Source organism: Anomaloglossus baeobatrachus, chromosome 3, assembly GCF_048569485.1.
Source record: "Anomaloglossus baeobatrachus isolate aAnoBae1 chromosome 3, aAnoBae1.hap1, whole genome shotgun sequence".
Taxonomy (NCBI): Eukaryota; Metazoa; Chordata; class Amphibia; order Anura; family Aromobatidae; genus Anomaloglossus; species Anomaloglossus baeobatrachus.
Genome location: NC_134355.1, coordinates 691,810,114 through 691,837,477, shown reverse-complemented (window position 1 = coordinate 691,837,477; position 27,364 = coordinate 691,810,114). Strand labels below are relative to the sequence as shown.

At 45.4% G+C, this 27,364-nt stretch overlaps 1 protein-coding gene across 1 annotated transcript; it reads left to right on the top strand.

Moving 5' to 3' along the window:
* The first annotated feature begins 1,390 nt into the window (after positions 1–1,390).
* Positions 1,391–26,324, top strand: LOC142295787 (uncharacterized). Its single transcript, XM_075338879.1, has 3 exons — positions 1,391–1,462; positions 6,182–6,315; positions 25,628–26,324. Exons 2-3 carry the CDS (start codon positions 6,191–6,193, stop codon positions 26,193–26,195), a joined length of 693 nt encoding a protein of 230 aa, XP_075194994.1. The 5' UTR covers positions 1,391–1,462; positions 6,182–6,190; the 3' UTR covers positions 26,196–26,324.
* The last annotated feature ends 1,040 nt before the right edge of the window (positions 26,325–27,364 follow it).

The window sequence follows — 27,364 nt, the reverse complement described above, 5'->3', positions numbered from 1 at the left end:
CGCTCGAGCAATGGTCCGGATCCCGGGGACTCGAGCGGCGTTCCTCGCCCGTGAGTGAAAAGGGGATTTTGATTGTGGGGATTTGATATTGTCCGTGACGCCACCCACTGCTGTGGTGAGATTGGTGACACCACCGCTGCTCTGGACGGGGATCCCGGGAGCGATGACAGGGAGCAGCTTGGATGTTAGTTCTCTCCTCCGTGGGTAGGGGGTTGGTTGTCCCGGGGCCCGGTGATGGGGTAGGTAGGGATGGATGGCAGGCGGGTTACGGGGCCTGGTGAGGTGCAGGGTCGCGGGGGGCAGCGCTGTGCCGCACGGCACGGTGGTACTCACTCAGCCAATGATGAGGACACAGTTCTCGGTAAAACACTCGGCTGGATGGACGGGTCCCACAGACGGCTGCGGTGTTGTTTCTTCCGACAGGTTGATGGTGACTGCCTTTCCCTGCAGCTATGTACGGTAGATGGTTCCAATGGGTTCCCACCGGTAACCCACTCCCCAGCTTGGATATGGGCTGGAGGAGCCCCTTTCTTGCCCGCAGGCTCTGGCCCTGGGAAACGGTTGCCTTGGCGGTGGCGGTGTCTCCCTCTCTTGGTTGAACTGTTGCCTACTGTTGGGACTTGGCTGCTGGGAAACCCAGGAGGTTCCCTTCACTAACGGATTTGGCAAATTCACAGCGACTCCTAGCCTTGCCGGGGTTCGTAAGCCCCTGCCAGATGGTGCTGACTTCTCTTTGCGTACCGGTCCGGTACCGCCGGGCCACCGCCCGTCCACGGTCCTTACGGTAAACTCCGATAGGCCACTCCTGCAGATGGTCACCACCGTCTGCCAACCTTGCTGTACCACCCGGGCCACACACCCGGACGCTGTCAGTTAGTTGCTCCACTACCACTTTCCTTCCTCTCACTTTCACCTCCAAGACTAAACTGTTTACTTTTCCCGCCTCCAGGACTGTGAACTCCTCGGTGGGCGGGGCCAACCGCCTGGCCCACCCCCTGGTGTGAACATCAGCCCCTGGAGGAAGGCAACAAGGGTTTGTGTCTGACTTCGGTGTGCCTGACCGGGAGTGTGGGGTGTGTGGGTGTTGTGCTCTGTGGCCCCTGGCTTGTCCAGGGCACCACACTTGCAACATACATTTATAGCTTTGTCACCATAAAAGAAAGGGGGGCCCAGGCAGAATTTCTTGCACAGGGGCCCCAAGCTATCAGTGTCCGCCCCTGGGGGGGGGGGGAGGTTTATTCTGCTGTTACCAGTAATGTATTTATGATAAGGAATAGACAGTTTATGATAACAGAACTTTCCGGAGAAATACTTACGAAACGTCCATTCCACAGAATCGTTTCATTGTGCAATGAGTTAATAATAAATTAATAATTGAGTGAGCGCCAGATATAACAATATAAATGTGAGAGCGGAGAAAGCAGCAAGAGACATCAGCAACTCCGAAAACCGGACATTACAGGTGGAGTACGGACAAAAGATTCATCATTACTGCCATTATCAGACTACACATATCATATTAATAATCAGAACATTCAGTAACCTACATGCAGTCCCATGTAAGACATAGTTGAGCAATACAGATGTTATCTGCAGTCCTATGCAACACCATGTAGCTATTACCTAAGAGATAACGATGTAGTGTTACATAGGACTGCAAGTGACATCTACTACATTATCTGTACTCAGATATCACTGTGTTATCTGTGGTGTTACATAGGACTGCAGGTGACATCTACTAAATTATGTGTACTCAGATATCACTGTGTTTGTTATCTGTGGTGTTACATAGGACTGCAGGTGACATCTACTACATTATCTGTACTAGGAGATATCACTGTGTTATCTGTGGTGTTACATAGGACTGCAGGTGACATCTACTACATTATCTGTACTCAGAGATATCACTGTGTTATCTGTGGTGTTACATAGGACTGCAGGTGACATCTACTACATTATCTGTACTCAGAGATATCACTGTGTTATCTGTGGTGTTACATAGGACTGCAGGTGACATCTACTACATTATCTGTACTCAGAGAGATATCACTGTGTTATCTGTGGTGTTACATAGGACTGCAGGTGACATCTACTACATTATCTGTACTCAGAGAGATATCACTGTGTTATCTGTGGTGTTACATAGGACTGCAGGAGACATCTACTCCATTATCCGTACTCAGAGAGATATCACTGTGTTATCTGTGGTGTTACATAGGACTGCAGGGGATATCTACTACATTATCTGTACTCAGAGATATCACTGTGTTATCTGTGGTGTTACATAGGACTGCAAGTGACATCTACTACATTATCTGCACTCTGAGAGATATCACTGTGTTATCTGTGGTGTTACATAGGACTGCAGGTGACATCTACTACATTATCTGTACTCAGAGATATCACTGTGTTATCTGTGGTGTTACATAGGACTGCCGGTGACATCTACTACATTATCTGTACTCAGAGATATATCACTGTGTTATCTGTGGTGTTACATAGGACTGCAGGTGACATCTACTACATTATCTGTACTCAGAGATATCACTGTGTTATCTGTGGTGTTACATAGGACTGCAGGTGACATCTACTACATTATCTGTACTCAGAGATATCACTGTGGTATCTGTGGTGTTACATAGGACTGCAGGTGACATCTACTACATTATCTGTACTCAGAGATATCACTGTGGTATCTGTGGTGTTACATAGGACTGCAGGTGACATCTACTACATTATCTGTACTCAGAGATATCACTGTGGTATCTGTGGTGTTACATAGGACTGCAGGTGACATCTACTACATTATCTGTACTCAGAGATATCACTGTGGTATCTGTGGTGTTACATAGGACTGCAGGTGACATCTACTGCATTATCTGTACTCAGAGATATCACTGTGTTATCTGTGGTGTTACATAGGACTGCAGGTGACATCTACTACATTATCTGTAGTCAGAGAGATATCACTGTGTTATCTGTTGTCTTACATGGGACTGCAGGTGACATCTACTACATTATCTGTACTCAGAGAGATATCACTGTGTTATCTGTGGTGTTACATAGGACTGCAGGAGACATCTACTACATTATCTGTACTCAGAGATATCACTGTGTTATCTGTGGTGTTACATAGGACTGCAGGTGACATCTACTACATTATCTGTACTCAGAGAGATATCACTGTGTTATCTGTGGTGTTACATAGGACTGCAGGTGACATCTACTACATTATCTGTACTCAGAGAGATATCACTGTGTTATCTGTGGTGTTACATAGGACTGCAGGGGACATCTACTCCATTATCCGTACTCAGAGAGATATCACTGTGTTATCTGTGGTGTTACATAGGACTGCAGGGGATATCTACTACATTATCTGTACTCAGAGAGATATCACTGTGTTATCTGTGGTGTTACATAGGACTGCAGGTGACATCTACTACATTATCTGTACTCAGAGAGATATCACTGTGTTATCTGTGGTGTTACATAGGACTGCAGGGGACATCTACTCCATTATCCGTACTCAGAGAGATATCACTGTGTTATCTGTGGTGTTACATAGGACTGCAGGTGACATCTACTACATTATCTGCACTCAGAGATATCACTGTGTTATCTGTGGTGTTACATAGGACTGCAGGTGACATCTACTACATTATCTGTACTCAGAGATATCACTGTGTTATCTGTGGTGTTACATAGGACTGCAAGTGACATCTACTACATTATCTGCACTCTGAGAGATATCACTGTGTTATCTGTGGTGTTACATAGGACTGCAGGTGACATCTACTACATTATCTGTACTCAGAGATATCACTGTGTTATCTGTGGTGTTACATAGGACTGCCGGTGACATCTACTACATTATCTGTACTCAGAGATATATCACTGTGTTATCTGTGGTGTTACATAGGACTGCAGGTGACATCTACTACATTATCTGTACTCAGAGATATCACTGTGTTATCTATGGTGTTACATAGGACTGCAGGTGACATCTACTACATTATCTGTACTCAGAGATATCACTGTGGTATCTGTGGTGTTACATAGGACTGCAGGTGACATCTACTACATTATCTGTACTCAGAGATATCACTGTGGTATCTGTGGTGTTACATAGGACTGCAGGTGACATCTACTACATTATCTGTACTCAGAGATATCACTGTGGTATCTGTGGTGTTACATAGGACTGCAGGTGACATCTACTACATTATCTGTACTCAGAGATATCCCTGTGTTATCTGTGGTGTTACATAGGACTGCAGGTGGCATCTACTACATTATCTGTACTCAGAGATATCACTGTGTTATCTGTGGTGTTACATAGGACTGCAGGTGACATCTACTACATTATCTGTACTCAGAGATATCACTGTGTTATCTGTGGTGTTACATAGGACTGCAGGTGACATCTACTACATTATCTGTACTCAGAGATATCACTGTGGTATCTGTGGTGTTACATAGGACTGCAGGTGACATCTACTGCATTATCTGTACTCAGAGATATCACTGTGGTATCTGTGGTGTTACATAGGATTGCAGGTAACTAAAGCTGGGTTCACACAGCGACAGCGACAACGATGTCGTTGTTACGTCACCATTTTCTGTGACCTTGTAAGTCGCTGTTATGATCGCTGCTTAGCTGTCAAACACAGCAGAAGCAGCAGCGATCATAACGACACGCGTCGCTGTGGAAGCGATGCTGTGCTTGGTAACTAAGGTAAATATCGGGTAACCATTACCCGATATTTACCTTGGTTACCAGCGCACACCGCTTAGCGCTGGCTCCCTGCTCTCCTAGCCAGGGTACACATCGGGTTAATTACCCGATGTGTACTCTGGCTCCGGCTACGTGTGCAGAGAGCCAGCGCTAAGCGGTGTGCTCTCACACTGCCAGTGCCGGCTCCCTGTTCCCTGCACACGTAGCTGGAGTACCCATCGGGTAATTAACCCGATGTGTACCCTGGCTAGGAGTGCAGGGAGCAGGGAGCCGGCACTGGCAGCGTGAGAGCGGCGGTGCTAGTAAATAATATAAATATTGGGTAACCAAGGAAAGGGCTTCTTGGTTACCCGATTCTTACCTTGGTTACAGCTTACCTCAGGCTGCCAGAAGCGGGCTCCTGCTCCCTGCTCGCTTCAGTTCGTCGCTCTCTTGCTGTCACACACAGCGATCTCTGCTTCACAGCGGGAGAGTGACGACCAAAAAATGAAGCAGGACATTCAGCAACGAGCGGCGACCTCACAGCAGGGGCCAGCTCATTGCTGGATGTCACACACAGCGACAGCGACGGGACGTCACAGAAAATGGTGACGTAGCAGCGACGTCGTTGTCGCCGTTGCTGTGTGTGACACCACCTTAATGCCTAATCTGTACTTACAGTTCTCAGTCTAAAGGGGGCTTTACACGCTGCAACATCACTAGCAATATATCATCGGGGTCACGGTGTTTGTGACGCACATCCGGCGTCGTTAGCGACATCGCAGCGTATGACAGCCAGGAGCGATGATCAACGATTGCAAAAACGGCAAAAATCGTTGATCGTTGACACGTCACTCCTTTTCAGAATATCATTGGTGATGCATGCCGCTGGTTGTTCTTCATTCCTGCGGCATCACACATCGCTATGTGTGACACCGCAGGAACGACGAACATCCTCCTACCTGCGTCCACCGGAAAGGAGGAAGGAAGGAGGTGGGCGGGATGTTCCGGCCGCTCATCTCCTCCCCTCCTCTTCTATTGGGTGGCCGTTTAGTGACGCCGCTGTGACGCCGAACGCACCCCCCCTTGAAGGAGGGATTGTTCGGTGATCACAGCGACATCGCTGAACAGGTATGTGCGTGTGACGCTGCCGTAGCGATATTGTTTGCTACGGCAGCAAGCACCAAATGTTGCACGAACGACGGGGGCGGGTGCTATCGCTAGCGATGTTGCAGCATGTAAAGCACCCTTTAGAATTTGAGAATCTCAACTCCATAAGAGATGGCCTGCAGGCCTTTTGCGGTGGCCACTTTACAGCACACAGTATTGTGCTCATCCACACCGCACACTTTTCGCTTTGTTGGTGAGGTTGTTAGGTGTCAGACTCCCAACAATGGGATATTATTGACCTTTTCGAGGGATGTGTAATCAATATCATAAACCTGAGAACCTGTGTAATTGTAGGTGTTACAGATGAGGATGGGACCCGCTGTCCTGGCCGCGCTCTGCCTCTGCAGCTGTATACTGACCGTGACGCCTCTGCTAAATGAAGAACAAGTGGGACGAGCGACCGCGTACATCCAGCAGCACTTTACTAAGTAAGTACAATGGATTTCTGCTCTGTGCATTGCGTCTGCGAGATACTGAATATGGAGCGAGAGCGTCAGATCCACCTTCACAAGCAGCTCCTGCCTCAGATCCACCTTTGCAAGCAGCTCCTGCCACAGATTGATCCTCAGAAGTAGCTGGATCTGCCCATTTTGTGCGGTCAAAATACAGTTGTGCTCAAAAGTGTACAGATTTTTTGCTTTCTTGGCCCTTTTTTCAAAGAATATGAATGATAACACAAAATATTTTTTCCACTCATGGTTAGTGGTTGGGTGAGGCCATTTATTGTCAAACTTCTGTGTTTTATCTTTTTAAATCATAATGATAATCAAAAACATCCAAATAACCCTGATGACACGTTCACATCCCCCAGTTCATAATATCATGTATTGCCCCCTCTAATATCAATGACAGCTTGAAGTCTTTAAATAAATAATTTTTAAAAATGACATGCACTTTCTTTTCTCCCCCCCAATTTTGATACCCAGGTAAGATAAAGCCGACAGCTGGAGGCTGGTATTCTCAAGTTGGGGAGGCCCATGGCTACTGTTCCCCTTGGTCTAAAAATAGCAGCCTGCAGCCACCTCAGAATTGTTGCATCCTTTAGGGGGCTGAAGGTTGTAACCATCTCCTTTATCTGTGCTGGGTATCAATATATGGGAGACCCTGCGTCATTTTGTTTATTTATTTATTTTTACACCACCAGTCAGTAATAAAAAAAACAACAAACAAATTTTTATTTGAAAAAACACTCCCCAACATATTCCCTCTTTCACCAATTTATTGAACAGAAAAAACAAATCCGGTTCTGGCGTAATCCAATAAGAGGGTCCCACGACGATCCATACTCACTGTCCTAGTCAGTGAAGAACAGAACGTTCCTCATTGGCTGGGAGAGTAGTGAGGTGACCTGAGCTAACATCAATAGGTCAGCCCAGGTCACTGCAGGGGATGACCAGCGCTGACTTAAGAGGTTAGTGAGGTACATTACCTGCGGTGATGGAAGCACTGGTCACTGAGTTCAATGACCACCGCATACACAAGCAAAGTATCGCGAGCAGGCCCCTAACGTCACCGCTAGTCACAGTCTCGGGCCGCCCGCCAGAGGTGATGTGAAAACGCAGCGGGCATAGAAGTCAGTGACGAGCGCTGAAGTCAGGAGTGCAGGAGATCGTCACAGCAGGTAATAAACTTTACTAACCTCCTGATAGCAACACTTATCATCCCCGCAGCTGCTCGCACTGATGTACAGGCAGATGCTGACATTGCAGTGCGAGCAGATGTGGGGATGATGCAGGAGCGGGACACAGACTGCAGGGGCACCCGACAGAGGTCACACAGAAGTGCTTCCATGTGGCTTCCAGGGATTTTGTGGACCAATTGACTTGTATTGAGTCACGGTCCGTTATTACGGAACAGAATAAGACATGTTCCATAATAACGGAACGGACATACGGCATCCGATGTGTTTTTTGTAGGAACTGCTGCACATGGAAGTGCTTCTATTCGCCATTCGATCCTACACAAAAGACACTAAAAAGATGGTCCTGTTCGTGGGTCCGCAAACAAACAGGAACTGAACAGGACAGACGGGATGGTTGTCTGAATGAGCCCCTTGATATATATACATGATTTTCTCACCAGATGTCAGTAACAACACATCCAATGCACACAGCCAAAGAAATCACCATAGATGTCAATAAATTAACTGATGTGTAATAATAAGTGATACAGGGAGAAAGTATTGAACATGCTTACTGAAATTCATTGAATGCTCCATACGAAAGCCTTTGTTGGTGATGACAGTTTCAAGATGCTTAATATATGGAGACACTAGTCACCTGCATTGCTCAGGTGGGTTTTGTCCCATTCTTCCGCACACACTCCTCACATCCTGTATGGAGACACTAGTCACCTGCATTGCTCAGGTGGGTTTTGGCCCATTCTTCTGCACACTCTCCTCACATCCTGTATGGAGGCACTAGTCGCCTGCATTGCTCAGGTGGATTTTGGCCCATTCTTCCACACACACTCCTCACATCCTGTATGGAGACACTAGTCGCCTGCATTGCTCAGGTGGAATTTGCCCCATTCTTCCGCACACACTCCTCACATCCTGTATGGAGACACTAGTCACCTGCATTGCTCCAGTGAGATTTTGTCCCATTCTTCCGCACACACTCCTCACATCCTGTATGGAGACACTAGTCACCTGCATTGCTCAAGTGAGATTTTGTCCCATTCTTCCACACACACTCCTCACATCCTGTATGGAGACACTAGTCCCTGCATTGCTCAGGTGGAATTTGGCCCATTCTTCCGCACACACTCCTCACATCCTGTATGGAGACACTAGTTACCTGCATTGCTCAGGTGGATTTTGGCCCATTCTTCCACACACACTCCTCACATCCTGTATGGAGACACTAGTCACCTGCATTGCTCAGGTGGATTTTGGCCCATTCTTCCGCACACACTCCTCACATCCTGTATGGAGACACTAGTCACCTGCATTGCTCAGGTGGATTTTGGCCCATTCTTCCGCACACACTCCTCACATCCTGTATGGAGACACTAGTCACCTGCATTGCTCAGGTGGATTTTGGCCCATTCTTCCACACACACTCCTCACATCCTGTATGGAGACACTAGTCACCTGCATTGCTCAGGTGGATTTTGGCCCATTCTTCCGCACACACTCATAGTTACATAGTTACATAGTTACATAGTTACTTAGGTTGAAAAAAGACCTAGGTCCATCTAGTTCAACCTTCCTCCACCAGTTGTACATTTAGTCACTAAGTCATTTATAACCAACAATGTTTTGTGTACTGAGGAAATCATCCAGCCCTTTTTTAAAAGCTGTTATAGTATCTGCCATTACTACCTCTTGTGGTAGTGTATTCCACAGTCTGACCGCTCTAACTGTAAAGAACCCTTTCCTATTTAGGTGTCGGAATCGCTTTTCTTCCACTCGCAGTGAGTGCCCCCTGGTCCTTAGTATTGTTTTCGGAAGAAATAAGTTATGTGCCAGTCCTTTATATTGACCACACATGTATTTATACATATAAATGAGATCTCCTCTGAGACGTCTTTTTTCTAAGCTAAACATATCTAACTTTTTCAATCTGCCATCATATGGGAGGCCTTCCATTCCTTGTAATAGTCTAGTTGCCCGCCTTTGAACTGACTCTAACTTCTGAATGTCCTTTTTAAAATGTGGAGCCCAAAACTGGATCCCATATTCCAGATGTGGCCTTACAAGTGATTTATAGATGGGTAACAATACGTTGGGATTACGGGATCTAATCTCTCTTTTTATACACCCTAGAATCTTGTTTGCTTTAGCAGCTGCTGCCTGACATTGAGTGCTGCTGCTCAGCTTATTTGTAATGAGAATACCCAAGTCCTTCTCCTGTTCTGTAGTCCCGAGTTTACTTCCATTTAATGTATACGCAGCTATAGGATTACTCCGTCCTAGGTGCATTACTTTACATTTATCAACATTAAATCTCATTTGCCAAGTATCTGCCCATTCTGACATATTATCCAGATCTTTTTGTAATATTGTACTATCCAGGTCAGTTTTTAATATCCTACATAGTTTGGTGTCATCGGCAAAGACTGACACTGTACTATCAATCCCATCCACAAGGTCATTAATATAGAGAGTAAAAAGAATTGGTCCTAGCACAGATCCCTGCGGCACCCCACTGCTGACTATGGCCCATTTAGAGAATGTAGCATTTATGACTACTCTTTGTTTCCTATCTTTTAGCCAATTCCTTACCCAGTTGCATATTGTGTCCCCTAGTCCTTGCTTCTGGAGCTTTAGTATAAGGCTATTATGTGGTACAGTATCAAATGCCTTTGCAAAGTCCAAATAAATCACATCAGCTGCATTACCAATATCCAGGTTTGCACTTACCCCCTCATAGAACCCCAACAGGTTGGTTAGACACGACTTATCTTTCATGAATCCATGCTGTTTGTCAGTTATCATATTATTTTCTGCAATATATTTTTGCATGTCATCCCTTAAAATGCCCTCAAAAACTTTGCATACTACTGATGTCAGGCTTACTGGACGGTAGTTGCCTGGATCTACCCTCTTACCTTTCTTAAATATCGGTACCACATCAGCAATCCTCCAATCCTGAGGCACCAACCCTGTTACAAGTGAGTCTAAAAAGATGAGATACAGCGGTCTGTCGATTACGGAGCTCAATTCCCTCAATATTCGTGGATGAATGCCATCTGGCCCTGGGGATTTGTCAATGTTTAATTTACTCAGACGTAGGCGTACTTCATCTTGTGTTAAATTAATTATATCGGGTGGTGGACTTTGATTTTTCACTTGTTGAATGATCCCTGGTACAGTCAGTTCCTTGGTGAATACAGATGAGAAATGCCTATTTAATATCTCAGTCTTTTGTTTGTCCTCTATAACTAACTTGTTATTATATTTTAAGGGTCCGATACTATCCTTTGTTTTCCTTTTGGCATTAATGTATTTATAAAAGATTTTGGGATTTATTTTAATGTCATTGGCGATTTTTGTTTCAGTAGCTAGTTTTGCTTGTTTGATTTCTTTTTTGCATTGCCTATTGATATCTTTATACTCCTGCAATGCTATTTCTGTATTCTCAGCCTTTAAGATGTTAAACGCCCTTTGTTTTTGTTTTATTATACTTTGTACAGTCTTATTTATCCATTCATTGCTCAGGTGGATTTTGGCCCATTCTTCCGCACACACTCCTCACATCCTGTATGGAGACACTAGTCTCCTGCATTGCTCAGGTGGATTTTGGCCATTCTTCCGCACACACTCCTCACATCCTGTATGGAGACACTAGTCACCTGCATTGCTCAGGTGGATTATGGCCCATTCTTCCGCACACACTCCTCACATCCTGTATGGAGACACTAGTCGCCTGCATTGCTCAGGTGAATTTTGGCCCATTCTTCCGCACACACTCCTCACATCCTGTATGGAGACACTAGTCGCCTGCATTGCTCAGGTGAATTTTGGCCCATTCTTCCGCACACACTCCTCACATCCTGTATGGAGACACTAGTCGCCTGCATTGCTCAGGTGGATTTGGTCCATTCTTCCACACACACTCCTCACATCCTGTATGGAGACACTAGTCGCCTGCATTGCTCAGGTGGATTATGGCCCATTCTTCCGCACACACTCCTCACATCCTGTATGGAGACACTAGTCGCCTGCATTGCTCAGGTGGATTATGGCCCATTCTTCCGCACACACACTCCTCACATCCTGTATGGAGACACTAGTCCCTGCATTGCTCCAGTGAGATTTTGTCCCATTCTTCCACACACACTCCTCACATCCTGTATGGAGACACTAGTCACCTGCATTGCTCAGGTGGATTTTGGCCCATTCTTCCGCACACACTCCTCACATCCTGTATGGAGACACTAGTCGCCTGCATTGCTCAGGTGGATTTTGGCCCATTCTTCCGCACACATACTCCTCACATCCTGTATGGAGACACTAGTCCCTGCATTGCTCAGGTGGATTTTGTTTCATTCTTCCGCACACACTCCTCACATCCTGTATGGAGACACTAGTCCCTGCATTGCTCAGGTGGATTTTGTTTCATTCTTCCACACACACTCCTCACATCCTGTATGGAGACACTAGTCGTCTGCATTGCTCCAGTGAGCTTTTGTCCCATTCTTCCGCACACACTCCTCACATCCTGCTGTCCTGGCTCCTTCCATGAGCTCTGAGCTTTAGTTCCTTCCATACATTTTCTATTGGATTCTGGTCCAATGTTATGCTTGGACATTCTAGCAGATTTATTTTCTTTTTCTGAAACTAATTGTGTCACACTCATAGTAGAGGATGTCCGATCACATGGCATGACAGATGCTCATGGACCAGCAAATATACGGTGCACGGCGAAATACACAGCGTACTTTGGGGACACAATAACATTGGTGTGCCCTGATGTTAGGGAACGGGGAGCGGGGACACATCCTGCACTCACCTGAGGTTGTATTCTTCACTCTCTAACATCCCTATATGGGTTCTTTTACCCCAATGCTGATCATGTGCCTAGCCCCTCACTTACCCTAAACTCACCCTTTTTAGTGAGATGACTAGTGAGAGCGCTAGTCCAACCACTGCAATAATAAAATATGAGGAAAGGTAGACAAACAGGGGAATAGACAAAAAGGATAAACATCAACTTCGTGGCTTCAGCCAGCACCTCTTACACCACAAGGACTACACTAAAAGCAAGGTTCCAGCAGCAGCAGCAGCAAGGCTCCACTGGCTACCAGAGCAACTTGTATCCTCTGTGGTTCGTTTCAGAATGAGATTCTATTACCGGCATCATGTGATGGAACATGTGACTATTGGGATGGGGGTACTCAGCATGGTTGTTGAGGTCGGTGTACCGCCCCGCGCTCGGCTGCAGCCGAGCCACTCGGATCCTGGCTCGTTGGTGGGTGGCTCGAGCGCCTCCGGACCCGGGGGTCACTTTGCTCTGAAAGGGGCTGGCGCTTTGAAGGGGGTTAGGTTTACGGCCGGGGCCGTGGTTTTTAGGTGAGTTCGTGATGCCACCCACGGGTTGTGGTGAATGTGGACACCACCACTGCTGTTTACTAGGCACCCGGGGGAGATGTTGCGCAGCAAAGGTGTTAAACCCTCCGTGGGCAGGGCTGATGGCCCCGGGACCCGATTGGGATGGTATGCCGGTGCCTGGCGGTGCAGGGCGGTGCGCGGCCCGAGGGCACAGTTGTACTCACTATGATTGATGCACAAGAGTCTCTGGTAAACCAAGATGAAGGTGGTCGGTGCCCGCAGCTGGCTGCGTCTGGTCCCCTACTCGGGTTGGTGGTCTCTGCCTTTCTCCTGCACCTTGTACTGTAGCTTTGGGCTGCCTGTGCTTCAGCAATGGGAGCCCGCTAACCAGCGTTGTGTATGTCGGGAGAGCCAGTTTGCCTGCAGACGCTGGCCTGTGGGATCTCTCTGCCTACGCGGTGGCTTTCTATCCCCCTCGGTGGGCTTTTGTCTTCAGTCGGGACTTGGGCGGGAAAGGACCTAAAGTCCAGACCTGAAACAGTTAACTAACGTGGTCCACTGGTTTCTGGATCTCACTTCTGGGTCTGAGTACCCCCCGTTGTGCTCCTGTTTCCAGTCGGTTCCCCGGTTTAGTACCGGCGGGCCACTTCCCTGTCCCGGTCCCTTACGGTTCCACCGAGCTGTCTTTCCGGCTCCTGCAGGCTGAGGCCACCATATGCCTCCTAGCCAGAGGTGACTGGGCTCCAACCCAGACACCTGTTGTTAGACTGCGGCAGACCTGGGCACAGGTCTGCCTCTGCACTTGAACCTCACTCCTTGAACTTTACAACTTATCTAACTCCAAACTGAACTGTCCGTGTTTTCCTGCCCCAGGACCTGTGAACTCCTCGGTGGGCATGTCCAACCGCCTGGGCACGCCCCCCTGGTGTGAACATCAAACCCTGAGGGAGGTGACTAGGGTTTTAAGGTTGGCTGATGACACCTTTTTAGGGGACAGGTGTTATGCAAGGGCCTACTTGTGACTACCTGGCTAGTCCAGGGCGTCACATTGGCACAGGAGGAACTTTACATAAAACTTCCAGGCTGCTTTATATAAACTGCATAAAGCATGCCGCCAACACAGGAAATGAATGGCATTTTCACCATGACATTTTAGTGTCAGTCCAGTACATAAGTCCCCATACAGAGACTTCTCACAAAAGGTCTTCTTACCTCTGAACACTGACCCCGATCAGTATTTGAACCCCCTTTCAGAGGTTCATTCCTTCAGGTATCAAAAATACCTTCACACAGAGACCATGTGCCAAACACACTGCCATTATAAACCCTGATACACACCTATGGGCGGAGATATGTGGATAGCCAGACGCACCCATCTCTCCAGCTGCTCGTAAAACCTGTCCCTGGAACATCCTAATAAGACTTGTGGTGCTACAAGTCTTAGAGCCGATATCCAGGCTTACACCACGTTTGTGATACATACCCTCCGCCATGTTACACTATTACCCTTTTACGACCCATGATGTACATGTGTGTCATGGATTATGTGAGGTTAATCCCTGCGGGCTGCCATGGGCAGGCTGCGGTGATCCGCACACATATCAGCTGATTTCAACAGCTGACATGTGTGCCAGCTAGTCGCGAGTGGAATTACTTTCCACCCGCAACTATTAATCCCTTACATCTCGCTGCCAAAATCTGCCATAACGATGACTTACTCGCCCTCATCGGAAGTCACATGACGTGATCACGTGACTTCCAATGGTTGCCATGGTAGCACAGGCTCATGTGATGACGCCTGTAACCATCATGAGTCACTTTCTCTCAATGCCAACATAGCGCCGGCAGTGAAAGTAAAGGGCGCTATACACGCTACAATAAATCTTACGATGTGTCAGCGGGGTCACGTCGTAAGTGACGCACATCCGGCATCGTAAGTATGATTGTAGCGTGAAAAAACCTCCGTGCAATTGCGATTGAACGAAAATCCGTTCATCGCATGCACGTCGTTCATTTCTCAAAAATTGAACGTGCGGTTGTGCAATGTTCCTGAGGCAGCACACATCGCAGTGTGTGACACCCCGGAAACATTGAACGACAGCTTACCGCCGTCCGCGGCTCCCGCCGACAATGCAGAAGGAAGGAGGTGGGCGGGATGTTTACGTCCCGCTCATCTCCGCCCCTCCGCTTCTATTGGACGGCTGCCGCGTGACGTCGCTGTGACGCCGAACGTCCCTCCCACTCCAGGAATTGGATGTTTGCCGCCCACAGTGAGGTCGTATAGAAGGGTAAGTACATGTGACAGCTTTTAAACAATTGTGCGGCACGGTCAACAAATTGAACGTGCCGCACATATGATAGGGGCGGGTCACATCGCATACGATATCGTATGCGAAATTGAAAGGTGTAAAGCAGGCTTAAAGCAGCATATCTGCAGATCTCAGCTGTGATCTGGAAAAATGGAATGGCGATTGTTATAGTCCCCTAAGAAACTTAGTAAAATAAAAAAAAGAGTTAAAAAAAGTTTTAAAAAAATTAAAAAAAATAAAAAAACCTAAAAGTTCAAATCACCATCCATTCGCCCCATTGAAAATTAAAGGGTTAACATTTTTTTGACATATTTAATATCGCCGCATTCAGACATGCCCGATCTATTAAAATATAAAAACCATCGGTAAACAGCGTAGCGGCAAAAAAAATTCCAAACGTCAAAATGACGGTTTTTGGTTACCGCAAATTTTGTGCAAAATGCAATAACAGGCGATCAAAACATAGCATCTGCACAAAAGGGAACCGTTAAAAATGTCAGCTCAAGACACACAAAATAAGCCATCACTTAGCCATAGATCCAGAAAAATGAGAACACGACGGTTTTCGAAAAATGGTGCAAAGGGTGCGCCACATTTTTGAATTTTTTTAACCCCATATATACAAGTAAACCTATTCATGTTTAGTGTCTCCAAAATCGCACCGACCTCAGGCTTCACACCAACACATCACTTTTACCATATAGTGAACACAGTGAATAAAATATCCCAAAAACTATTGTGCAAGCACACTTTTTTTGCAGTTTTTTCACACTTGAAATTATTTTACTGCTTTTCAGTACACTATATGGTAAAAATTATGGTTTCATTTAAAAGTACAACTCGTCCTGCAAAAAAAACATGTCCTAATAGGGGAAGATTGACGGAAAAATAAAAAAGTTATGGCTCTCGAAAGAAAGAGGAAAAAAACCCTAAAAAACGCAAAGACCCCTTCATTCCTCAGCGATTTTCCATTTTTCTGTTTTAGTTTTTTCTTCCCCTTCTTCCATGAGCCATAACTTTTTATTTTTTCATCTACATAGCCTTGGGTTGTTTTCAGGACGAGTTGTACTTTTAAATGACACCATTCTGCCCAATAATGTACTGGAATTCCAAAAAAGTGCAATTGCACAATTGTTTTTGGTGATTTTTACTTACCATGTTCAGTTTTTGTTAAAATGACCAGGCATTATGATTCCTCAGGTCAGTACAAGTTCCTAGACACCAAACATGTATAGTTTTACTTTTATCTAAGTGTTGAAAACAATTCAGAAGCTTGTAAAAAAAAGAATTACGCTTTTGTTGCAATTTTCCAAGCCGCGCACTGTTCTCATTTTCGGGATCTGGGGCTCAGTGCCGGTTATTTTTTGCATCTTGAGCTGATGTTTTTAATTATACTGTTTTTGCATAGATGTGATGTTTTGATCATCTGTTATAGCATTTTAATGCAATTTTGCAGAGACAAAAAAACATAATTTTGGCGTTTGGAATTTTTTTCTCACAGCACCTTGTCCTGATCAGATGAATTGATTTTTCATAGATTGGGAATTTTGTAAATGCAGCGATACCAAACGTGTTTTTTTTTAATTGTTTAATTCTCAATTCGGCAAAATCGCTGTGATTTGAACTTTTATTTTTTTTTTTCAATATTTGTTAAAACTCTTTCTTTACATTTTTTTTTTTTTATTTTACTAGTCCCCTTAGGGGACTTTATGACTGCTTCATCATCATCATCATCATTATTATCTTCAGTTTCCCTCTGATCAGGAGAAATGAAATGTTACTGTGAGTGCTGTGCTCTGCTGGCATTCGCAAGAAACATGTCATGATGACAGTGCCGGGGGTAACCATCTGACCCCGCGCTTTTATGGCAACCAATTGACACCCCGTTAAAGCATCAAGGGGCTGCCGATGGCGGCGGAAAACAGCTCAATCCCCACTGGAGAGCTTTAGATCGCACTGTCAGAGTGTGACACCGCAATCTAAGGGTTTAACAGGCGTTGGTGGATCTTAGGTTCACCTGCGCCTGTTAGCCACACATGTCTGATGATCAGATCAGCAGACATGTGCGGGGATGATCTTCAGCTTGCCGTGCGAGCCTGCAGTAAGTGGAGGCAGGTGACCTAGGACGTATATATACTCCCTTTGTTATGAAGGGGTTAAAGGGAATTGGAGTTGTCACAAACTGGCTGCATATGAGGCGAATAAGCCAGGAACTGCTAGCAGAGAAAGTGACATTAACCCTTGTTGCACCAATAGAAAGTAAAGGAAAACAAATTTAAAATCCAGAATCACAAAGGCCTCTGCAACACTTCCGCAAAAAAAATGGATGTGTCTCACGTTCCGTTTTTCGGGTCCGTGTTCCATTTTTTTTGGACGTTTCTCCGGTGTGACATCCATGTGATGGCGTATGCTTGCCGTATGTGCGTGTGGAATGTCTGTGTATGCGTACGTGTAATGTCCGTGTGTTGTCCATATGTGTTGATCTGTGTGTTGTTAAATGTCGTTGCTACATTCCCGCTGACAGCCGACACAGACCGATTTGCACGATGAAAATGAACTTGGGTGAACCTCACCCCACTTCATTGTCATACCACGGCTCTGGCTCTGTGTGGCGCCCTGATTAGCGGACACCCATGATGAAATCACCGGTGACCGCTAATCCCCTTGTCACCGGGGAATCCCCTGCTGCCATTAACTCCTTATTACCCTGATTGCCAACGCACCAGGGCAATTCGGGAAGAGTCAGGTAGAGTCCCGTAACTGTCGCATCTAATGGATGCGGCAATTCTGGGCGACTGCTGGCTGATATTTTTAGGGTGGTGGGCTTCCCATAACGTGGGGCTCAACATACTGAGAATACCAGCCTTCAGCTGTATGACTTTATCATGGCTGGTATCAAAATGGGGGGGGGACAGCACACAGGTTTGTTTAATTAATTATTTATTTAATTTAATGCACAATATAGACACGCCCACCGGCTGCTGTGATTGGTTGCAGTCAGACACGCCCCCACGCTGAGTAACAGCTGTCTCACTGCAACCAATCATAGGCGGCGGTGGGCAGGAAAAACAGTGAATAGTAGATTGAATAATGAGCGGCCGGCATTATCAAAATAGTTAAAGCCGCCCTATCTTTTTCACAGCTGTTCATCGCCGCGCTGATTATCGGGAATCAGTAAGTATGAGAAAGGGGGAGAAACCGACCAACCGACAAAGGGAGATTGACTGACAACCACAGAAAAAAAGGGAGATTGACTGACAACCACAGAAAAAAAGGGAGATTGACCAACATCGCTCACTAAAAAACGCACACGGACGGTACGTGTAGCACACGGACATGCTACGTGTGCCGTCCGTGCAGGCACGGCCCCCTTGACTTTAGCGGGTCCGTGCCTGCGTGATGCCGGATAAAAACAGACATGTCGAGCGTGTTGGAAAACGCGCACACGTACAAACGACACGGACACACGTTCCGTGTGGTTTTACGTGTGTGTGCCTGCTACCATAGGGTAGCATTGGTGTACGTGTCTCCGTGCCGCCAGTACATACAAAAACGTACCAAACACGTACGGGCAGCACGGATGTGTGTCGGAGGCCAAAGTGAGGCTCCGGACCCAGACCGGTCCCAAGTCTCTGAATGACGAAACATTTGTGACAAATCGAGAGTTTCCTTGGCCGTGTGTTTGGGATCATTGTCTGCTGAAATATCCACCCTCGTTTCATCTTCATCATCCTGGTAGACTGTAACGTTGCTCAGGGCTGCAGCCATGGGCAAGTGCTCAGTTTTCTGTCCCCGGCACATTACAGAATATTGGAGTTGATGGGAGTGTGTGGCAATGTTAGTATTACCATGGCCACGCACTAATACTGTCCCTTAAGCAGCAGCAGCTTTCCCTACGCTCGCTACTGAAGAAATTTTCCTAAGATGGCCTCGGCTGATGACGTGATCCAGTCAGGCAGTCACACTAATGCCAGTAGCAAAGATGGCTGCGCCATTACTGTGATTGGTAAGTAATCCCCGTATGTTTAGTGGCTTAAAACCAGGCGCCAAACGTGCTGGGAGGAGACGCGACTCTCGCAAGGCATAAAATGATTGTTAAGTAACGGATAGCACAAATATTGTACTATTCCTGCGAATTACAAATAGTGTTGCGTATATTCGCTCATCACTAGTTATTACACATACGGAATGCGCTAACATTGATAGAAGCCGGTATCTGGCTATACATCAGATTTACAGCAGGTCGTAACAGCCAGAAGACTTCTACAAAATACCCCAGACACTGATAATATAGTGGTGAATAATAATGAGACTGCAGTAGTCAGGAAAAGACGCATTGTATGATGAATTTGAAGAAAACACTTGTAATATAATATTGTTTACATTGTTCTTGTTTCAGTGGTTTATTGCAAACAGCAGAAAGTTTGTACATTTTGCGAAACACCTAATTTTCAATGTTGATTACAACTGTATATGTTTCCCCTTATCTATTACCTCTGGTTATACATGTGTGGCACCCCAGTGGTCCGGTTGTCACAGTGGCATTGCCCTCCTCACAGGGGATGATGCTATGCCTGGAAGCCAAGGGGGGTTCTCCCATGCTAGGTACACCAGCACTCAACAATTCCTTCTCCGGACCAGAAGAGGGAGCTCAAGAACACAGTTTGAGGGGAGTTTCCCTATGCATTCTGGCCTGGAGGAGGAGTAAGGGACATACACACAGACAGAAAGGGAAACTGATCAGAACAAATTAGGAGTGGAGAGAAGACGGTCGCTGAGGAGAGAGCTGTGCAATTGCTCCCTCAGGGAGACAACCCCTTTAATGCTCCTAACATAAATGAAAACATAGTAACCCTTAACTTGTCAGATGGCACAATAGTTTATTATAGTGGATGTCCACTACTTTAACATTGATGATGTAACCTTAGGATAGGTCACCAATGTCTGATTGGCTAGGGTCCAGCACCTGGCACCCCAGCCAATCACCTGTTCTAGGTGCCGGCAGGTGGCCGGAAGTGCTCAGTTCCGGATCTGGTCCGTCTTCTGATAGCGGCTGCAGTCTACTATTCAAATCAATGAGGAAAATGTGCAGTACCCGGCCACGGTTACTATCAGAAGATGAATCAGATCCAGAAATAAGCATTTTCGACCACCTGCAACATCAGCAGCTGATCAGCGGGGGTTCCAGACCCAGGCAGATCAGACATTGAAGACCTATTCTAAACATAGGTCGTCAATGTTAAAGTAATATTACAATTTATGAATTGTTACTTGTGTACAGGATCAGAATTAATAACAGCACCAGAACCACCAGAAGTACATAATTAGAATCCCCATCAGTACAGAACCGCAGCATCACAACCACTAGAAATACAGAAATTCATCATTATAGACCCACAAGTAGTAAACAGAAATATCCTCAGAACCACACCACCAGCAGTACAGAAATATATCCATATAGCCCCATCATTTCAAAAATAGCATCAATACAGAAATACATCAGCAAAACCACAAGCAGTACATGGTAAAGCAATTGTAATGTCAGGTGATACCCATATACTGTACATTTGTATTACATGAAGCTACAACTTCCAGTACATCCTTAAAGGGAATCTTTCACCAGGTGTTTGCCACCTAATCTGAGAGCAGCATAATGTAGGGGCAGAGACCCTGATTCCAGTGATGTGTCACTTACTGGGCTGATTAATGTAGTTTTGATAAAATCAACAATTAATCAGCAGTAGATTATCATTAGAAGATGACTTTGCGTGCTGCCAGCATATTCATGAGCTCTGTATAACTGCTACGGTAGATCTGCAGCAGAAAAGACAGCAGACAGCTCAGTAAGTGACACATCGCTGGAATCAGGGTCTCTGCCCCTACGATGTGCTGCTTTCAGATGGGGGAGCAAACACCTGATGGCAGATTCCCTTTAACAATGGTAAGGTGATACTTGGGAGTTATCGGTCATCATCAGACTGCGAAAAATGTACAAGGGAAAATATGGCACTGCATTACTGCAAAAGAGAGATATTTAGTTTATGCATTGGCCAATGCATGTAAGCCCGGAAACCAACGGCAAGGTATATCTCTTTTATCTGGGAACCTAACTTAAATGCCACTATCTAGGTTAAAAATATCCGTGTCAGAGCAAAATGCCACTATTTGGACTACAAACCTCCATGTCTGGGCAGCTAGGCTCCTGCTATAATGGTTATGAACACAGCCAGGTCTTAGGGCGGAGTGCTCAATCAGAAAGAGATTCACTACAAATATCCATACATGGAGGTTTATAGTACAAATAGTGGCATTTTGCCCAGATACGGATGTTTTTAACCTAGATAGTGGCATTTAAGTTAGGTTCCCGGATTATTGAGATTTACCTTGCCGTTTGGTTTCCGGGCTTACATGCATTGGCCAATGCATAAACTAAATTTCTCTCTTTTGCAGTAATGCAGTGCCATATTTTCCCTTGTACATTTTTGGCTTTTCATTGTGCAGCATTTTATAGTTACTATGCTTTTTTGGTTAGCACCTGTTCACATTTGTTGGATGTGCGGGTCAGTTTTTTGGATATTTATCAAGAAAGATAAAGATATCATCTGAAAGATCCGTGGACAATTGATTAAAGGGACCCGGCTCCCCCACACTTCCCCTGAGACTGGGCTGTCATCTGACCCCGGGACACAGAATAGCCTGCGCCCACTACAGGCAGCAAACACAGCAGCCGGGTAGACTCTGAGACCACCGCATCAGGCAGCCCAACAGCGCCCCCCTAACAGCTGCCCCCGGGGCATATGCCCCGCCAGCCCCCCCTAGATATGCCTCTGCTTTGTCTCTGACTGAGTAATTCCTCTATATCGGATTGTATTTTTATATATAAAATTAGTGGCTGTATCTACAAGCTACTTAACCCCTTCACCCATGGACGATTTTCCAGGTTTTTTTGCCATTCTTCTTCCAAAAGCCGTAACTTTTTAATTTTTCCGTCATTTTGGTCATATGGGGGCTCGTTTTTTGTGGGACAAATTGTACTTTTGAACAAAACCATTAGTTTTACCAGATAGTGTACTGGAAAATGGCAAAAAAATTCCAAGGGCGAAAAAAATGCAACTGCTCAATTTGTTTTGAGACATTTTATTCACTGTGTTTACTATATGGTATCACTGTCAGTGCGAGTTCGTAGACTCTAAAAAAGTATAGTTTTACTTTTATCTAAAGGGTTTATAAAAATTTCATAGGTTTGTCCAAAAAAGGTGTATTATTTTGCACCATTTTCCGCAATCCATAGTGGTCTCATTTTTCTGGATCTATGGATCAGTGACAGCTTATTTTTTGCGTTTCGAGCTGACGTTTTTAATGGCACAATTTTTGCGCAGATGTTACATTTCGATCGCCTGTTATTGCATCTTACGCAAAATATGCGGCGACCAAAAAACGTAATTTTTTTCGTTTGGATTTTTTTTGACGCTACGCCGTTTCCCAAACAGATTAATTGATTTTATATTGTGATATATCGAGCATTTCTGAACACAGCAATACCAAATGGGCGTATATTTTTTTTAACCCTTTAATTTTCAGTGGGAAGAATGGTGGGTGATTTGAATTTTATTTTTTTTTATTTTTTAAAACTTTTTTTTTTACTAGGCCCCCTAGGGGGCTAAAAGGATCAGCAGTCTTATCACATGTTCCTTTCTGTAGATCACATTTGCACAGCTGAGATCTGCAGAAAAGTTGCTCTCATCTCACACACGGCGATCTGTCGGGTGTAAAAGTAAGTGACTCATGATAGCTATAGGAGTCATCATATGACCCTGTGCTACCAAGAGAACTATCAGATCCATGTGATCATGTCATGTGACTTACAATGGCGCTGGGTAAGATAATGCTTACCGCGGCTCGCTGTTTCATTTCTCTGTCACATTTTGACCGTGAAATGCAAGGGGTTAACAGGCGTGAGTGGGTAGCGAATCCACTTGTGCCTGATAGCTGCACATATCAGCTGTTCAAATCAGCTGACATGTGCAGGGATCGCTGCCAGCTGCCCGTGGCAGCCGGTGGGGATTCACCTGACAAAAGCCCTGGCCTTCCCAGTATGTCATCTGTCGCGAAAAGGTTAACAGCCATTCGACTAATTGTAGGCTTAACCCCTGATGAACCTCATATGCCTAGAGGGGAAACACGTCAGGTTGGCAATTCCCCACTGTTTTGGGATCTATTTAAAGGTAGTAAATGTCTATTGTTGTTTCTTTCGACATCTCTTAAAGGTTGATAATACCTTATGACACTGACTATATTCAGGACCCTAATTTCTGTTATTTTTCACTCTTTAGGAGCATTGGATTTTTGAGACAATCTCATTACAGTATCACCAATGACTCAAATTGCTTTTCGATGACTTACCAGGACCCTATCCTAATACTGACCTCTATCTACCCCTTTCTGTATATTAGCTAATAGATCTGATAAAGTATACAGAGATATTAAGGGGGAGATATCTGCATTAATGGTCCCACTGTTTTCATACTTGTCTATGGTACATTTAAGGACTTCTTGATAAAAGGCCATTTCTTCTGTAATTTCAAGATTTAATAGTGACTCTTTGTTGAGGGCATTTATTAATGTAGAAGGGAAATTTTATGAGTTTGAGTTATTTTGTTTTTCTGTGACTTCCTACCTAAGCCAATCGAGCTCTAATATTGATGTACGATGATATTTTTTGTGCATGTCTGTATACTAGAGAGAGGACACTTTATACCAGGGGTCTCAAACACGCGGCCCGCGGGCGCATGCGGCCCCTCAGGGTAGTTCGTGCGGCCCCCAGGCCCGTGCCCCTGTTCACTATCGCGGCAGGTGCAGGGGCTGCAGCCACTGTCTGCGCTTTATGTCAGATGAATGTGTTGCTGGTGCTGCGCTCTCGCGCCGGCAATACAATCATCTCACATAAATCACTGACAGTGACACTGCAGCTGCCGCGATAGTGATCGGGGGCACGGGCCTGGGGGCCGCACGAAGCAGAGATGAGGCAGCGGAGGGAGCACGGGACAGGTGAGAAGGATGGTGTGTGTGTGTGTGTGTGTGTGTTGGACGTTAACCCCTTAGTGACCTATGACGTACTGGGTATGTCATAGCTCCCTGGTACTTAAGGACCCGTGACGTACCCAGTACGTCATGGCGAGATCGTGGCCCCGGTGGCTGCGATCGCTGCAAATACCCCTAGATTCGGGGAGGAGGGGACCTCAGGAGGGGTGGTGTCTCCTCCCCGGACCTACGGAGGCTGTGATTGGCTGACGAACGCCGCTTAGCCAATCACATCCACTAATGTTTCAGCCATTGAAAATCGCTGAAACATTGAAATCCAGCCCTGATCAGTGCAGCTGTAGCACCGATCATTGGCTGGAGCTGGGTGACCTGTGTTTCACCCGCCCCCAGCTTTGATTATAGAGACCGGCCTTGTGACCGATCTCTCCAATTACTGTGGATCTGGGGCCGCAAACCACTCCCCTCAGCTTCACTCCGGCATCTGTGGAAGGTGAGGGGAACTGCTGACCCATTACTACAGGATGGGGACAAAGTGCGCACATTACTATGAGATGGGGATAAGGCTGGGGACATTACTATAGGATTGCGACATTACAAGGATGGGCACAATACTATTGGATGGGGACATTATTACTATAGTATGGGGACATTACTATAGGATAGGGACTAGGATGGGCACATTACTATAAAATGGGGACAAGGCTGGGGACATTAGTATAGGATGGGGACAGTACTATAGGATGGGGACATTGCTACAAGGGGACAAGGATGGGGAACATTGCTATAAGATGGGGGACAAGGATGGACACATTACCATAGATTGGGGACATTACTATAAGATGGGGACAAGGATGAATACATTACTACAAAATGGGGACAAGGATGGGGAACATTACTTTAGGATGGGGACAAGGATGAGCACATTACTGTGGGATGGGGACTAAGGATGGGCACATTACTGTGGGATGGGACACAATACTACAAGGAGACAAGGATGGGCACGTTACAACAATATGGGGAACATTACTAAAAGATGTTGGTCAAAATTTCTATATAGTGCTAATTATAAGACTATTAGTTACAAGAAAGGAATAAAATGTAAAAAAAAATAAATGTTTATATTTAAACAAAGAATGTGCACGTTTGCTATAATGAACAAGCGAAAATGTTCAAAATCAGTGATCCAAAGGTGTGTAAAAAAAAAAAAAAATATATATTATATATGGTACCAATAAAAATGTCACTTTGTCCTGCAAAGAATGCGGCCCCCCCCAAATTATTTTTTTTCCTCTGTGCGGCCCATACACCCAGCCGCGTTTGAGACCCCTGCTTTATACAAAACCTATGTCCATAACTTTTTTTCATTATTTTTTCAATTTTCCTCATTTTTAGGGATTTTGATTATGAGTTTGCCTACTTTGTCAAGTTTACCGAAGATGAATGCAACAGAGGCTTAACCACCCAAGTTCTTCAGACCGCCCTAAAAGACGAAGACGCAGCAGTCATGTTTCGGGAAGTAGATGCTTTTCGTATCTATAGAGGACATCGAATGGTGGCTTGTTCATACCAGAAATATAAAAAGGGCAACAAAGAGTATAGTATTCATGCGGAATATCGCTTGTTAGACGGAGCCACAAATTCCCCGATTAGCGCTCTGATGTTTGAGGCTCCTCTTGCCTCCTGTGGCATTCTTTATTCCTGGTACTCTCCATGTGTATCCAAATGTTTACTCCCATCTGGAACATATAATATAATTAACAAGATGTCCACTGTCATACTTCCCCAAGATAAGGTATTTGCTTTTGCGGAAGTTTTCCATGAAGACATAGGACATGAACAACAGGTTTGGCAATCTTGGGGAACACTCAATAGTTACATTCCTTTGTATCGCTGTATTGGAAATAACTGTCGTCAATGCTTTATCAATGGTGTTCAGCAAAACCAATGTTATAATGATTAATCACATATTAGATCACTAGCTTACATGCTGTGTATCCAGCCCCGCTTTCCTGTCCTACCAATCCCCCACCAAAAAGGCCGAGCAATCATATACTACCAATAAAACCAATCAGCATATTCACTGCTTGAACTTGAGTCATATTTTATTTTTCATGGAAAAAAAGGCCGCTGTTCAATATTACATAATCATGGTTGATGTCTTTGCAAAGTTGCCCGTTACCTACCACAAGTTGTGTCTGTTATTACAGCTCAGTCCCATCTACTGCATTAAAGCTTGAATATAGATGGGTGTTGAGTGTTTTTTGGGAGAAAGTTGCCATTTGTTTCTACTATGGCAAACTATTCAAGAAAACATTAAGTGGCCTGAAAACCTTGTCATGGACTGGTGTCTTTAACCTCTTCACCCCCCCAGCGAGTTCTCACCTTCCTGATCAGGTGTCATGCTGAAGCTAGGGAACGCCCAGTGTGCGACACAAGAGGAGGCGGACACCAGAGAAAATGTAAAGGTAGGTCCTGGCGCTAGGGAGAGGGGTCACCACCTGAATTCACGTGTGACTGATCCCTGAGCCTCCTAACATCCCTAGATGGTTCCATCCCCCGTGTGCCATCACATGCCTATGCCCTTGCTGGGCCTCAATGTAACCTGAATAGTATGTAGGCCAGCAAGACACTAGTCTCACCACTGAAAAATGACAAAATGAGGGATATAAGACACATGGGTGTGGAAAGACACAATGAATTTCCTCAGTTTCTCTAGAAGTAAACTTCACAGCTGCAACTAAAAGGAATATCTTAGCTTCTCCAAAGACAGGCTCCTTCAAAGAGGTCAGTATAAGAAGATCTAATAACATCGGCATGGAGTAAAGCCGGGAGTGGGTAAATATAGCAGAAGGGCATGATAATAAGATACTGCAGCTGTGATTAATAAAATAAAATTGAAAGCGCTCCCTGTGTGTGATTTGTAGCTAACAAGTGAATATAAAATTATCGGGTAAAATACCCACTCACCTATTCACGTTGTGCTGAACAGGCACAATGCTGAGTAAAAGCATGATAGTGTCCACCTCCTCAATGCTCAGAGATTTAGTAGGCTCTCAACACCTGTTTTCAGTAATACCCCAGATCTTCAGGCCCCAATCCCGTACCTCTCTGGGTGTGACAAACGGAGTG

Coding starts and splice junctions, on each gene's coding strand:
- LOC142295787 (XM_075338879.1), top strand. CDS start 6,191: ATGAGGATGGGACCCGCTGTCCTGGCCGCGCTCTGCCTCTGCAGCTGT. Junction 6,316..25,627: donor ATCCAGCAGCACTTTACTAA/GTAAGTACAATG, acceptor CCTCATTTTTAG/GGATTTTGATTATGAGTTTG.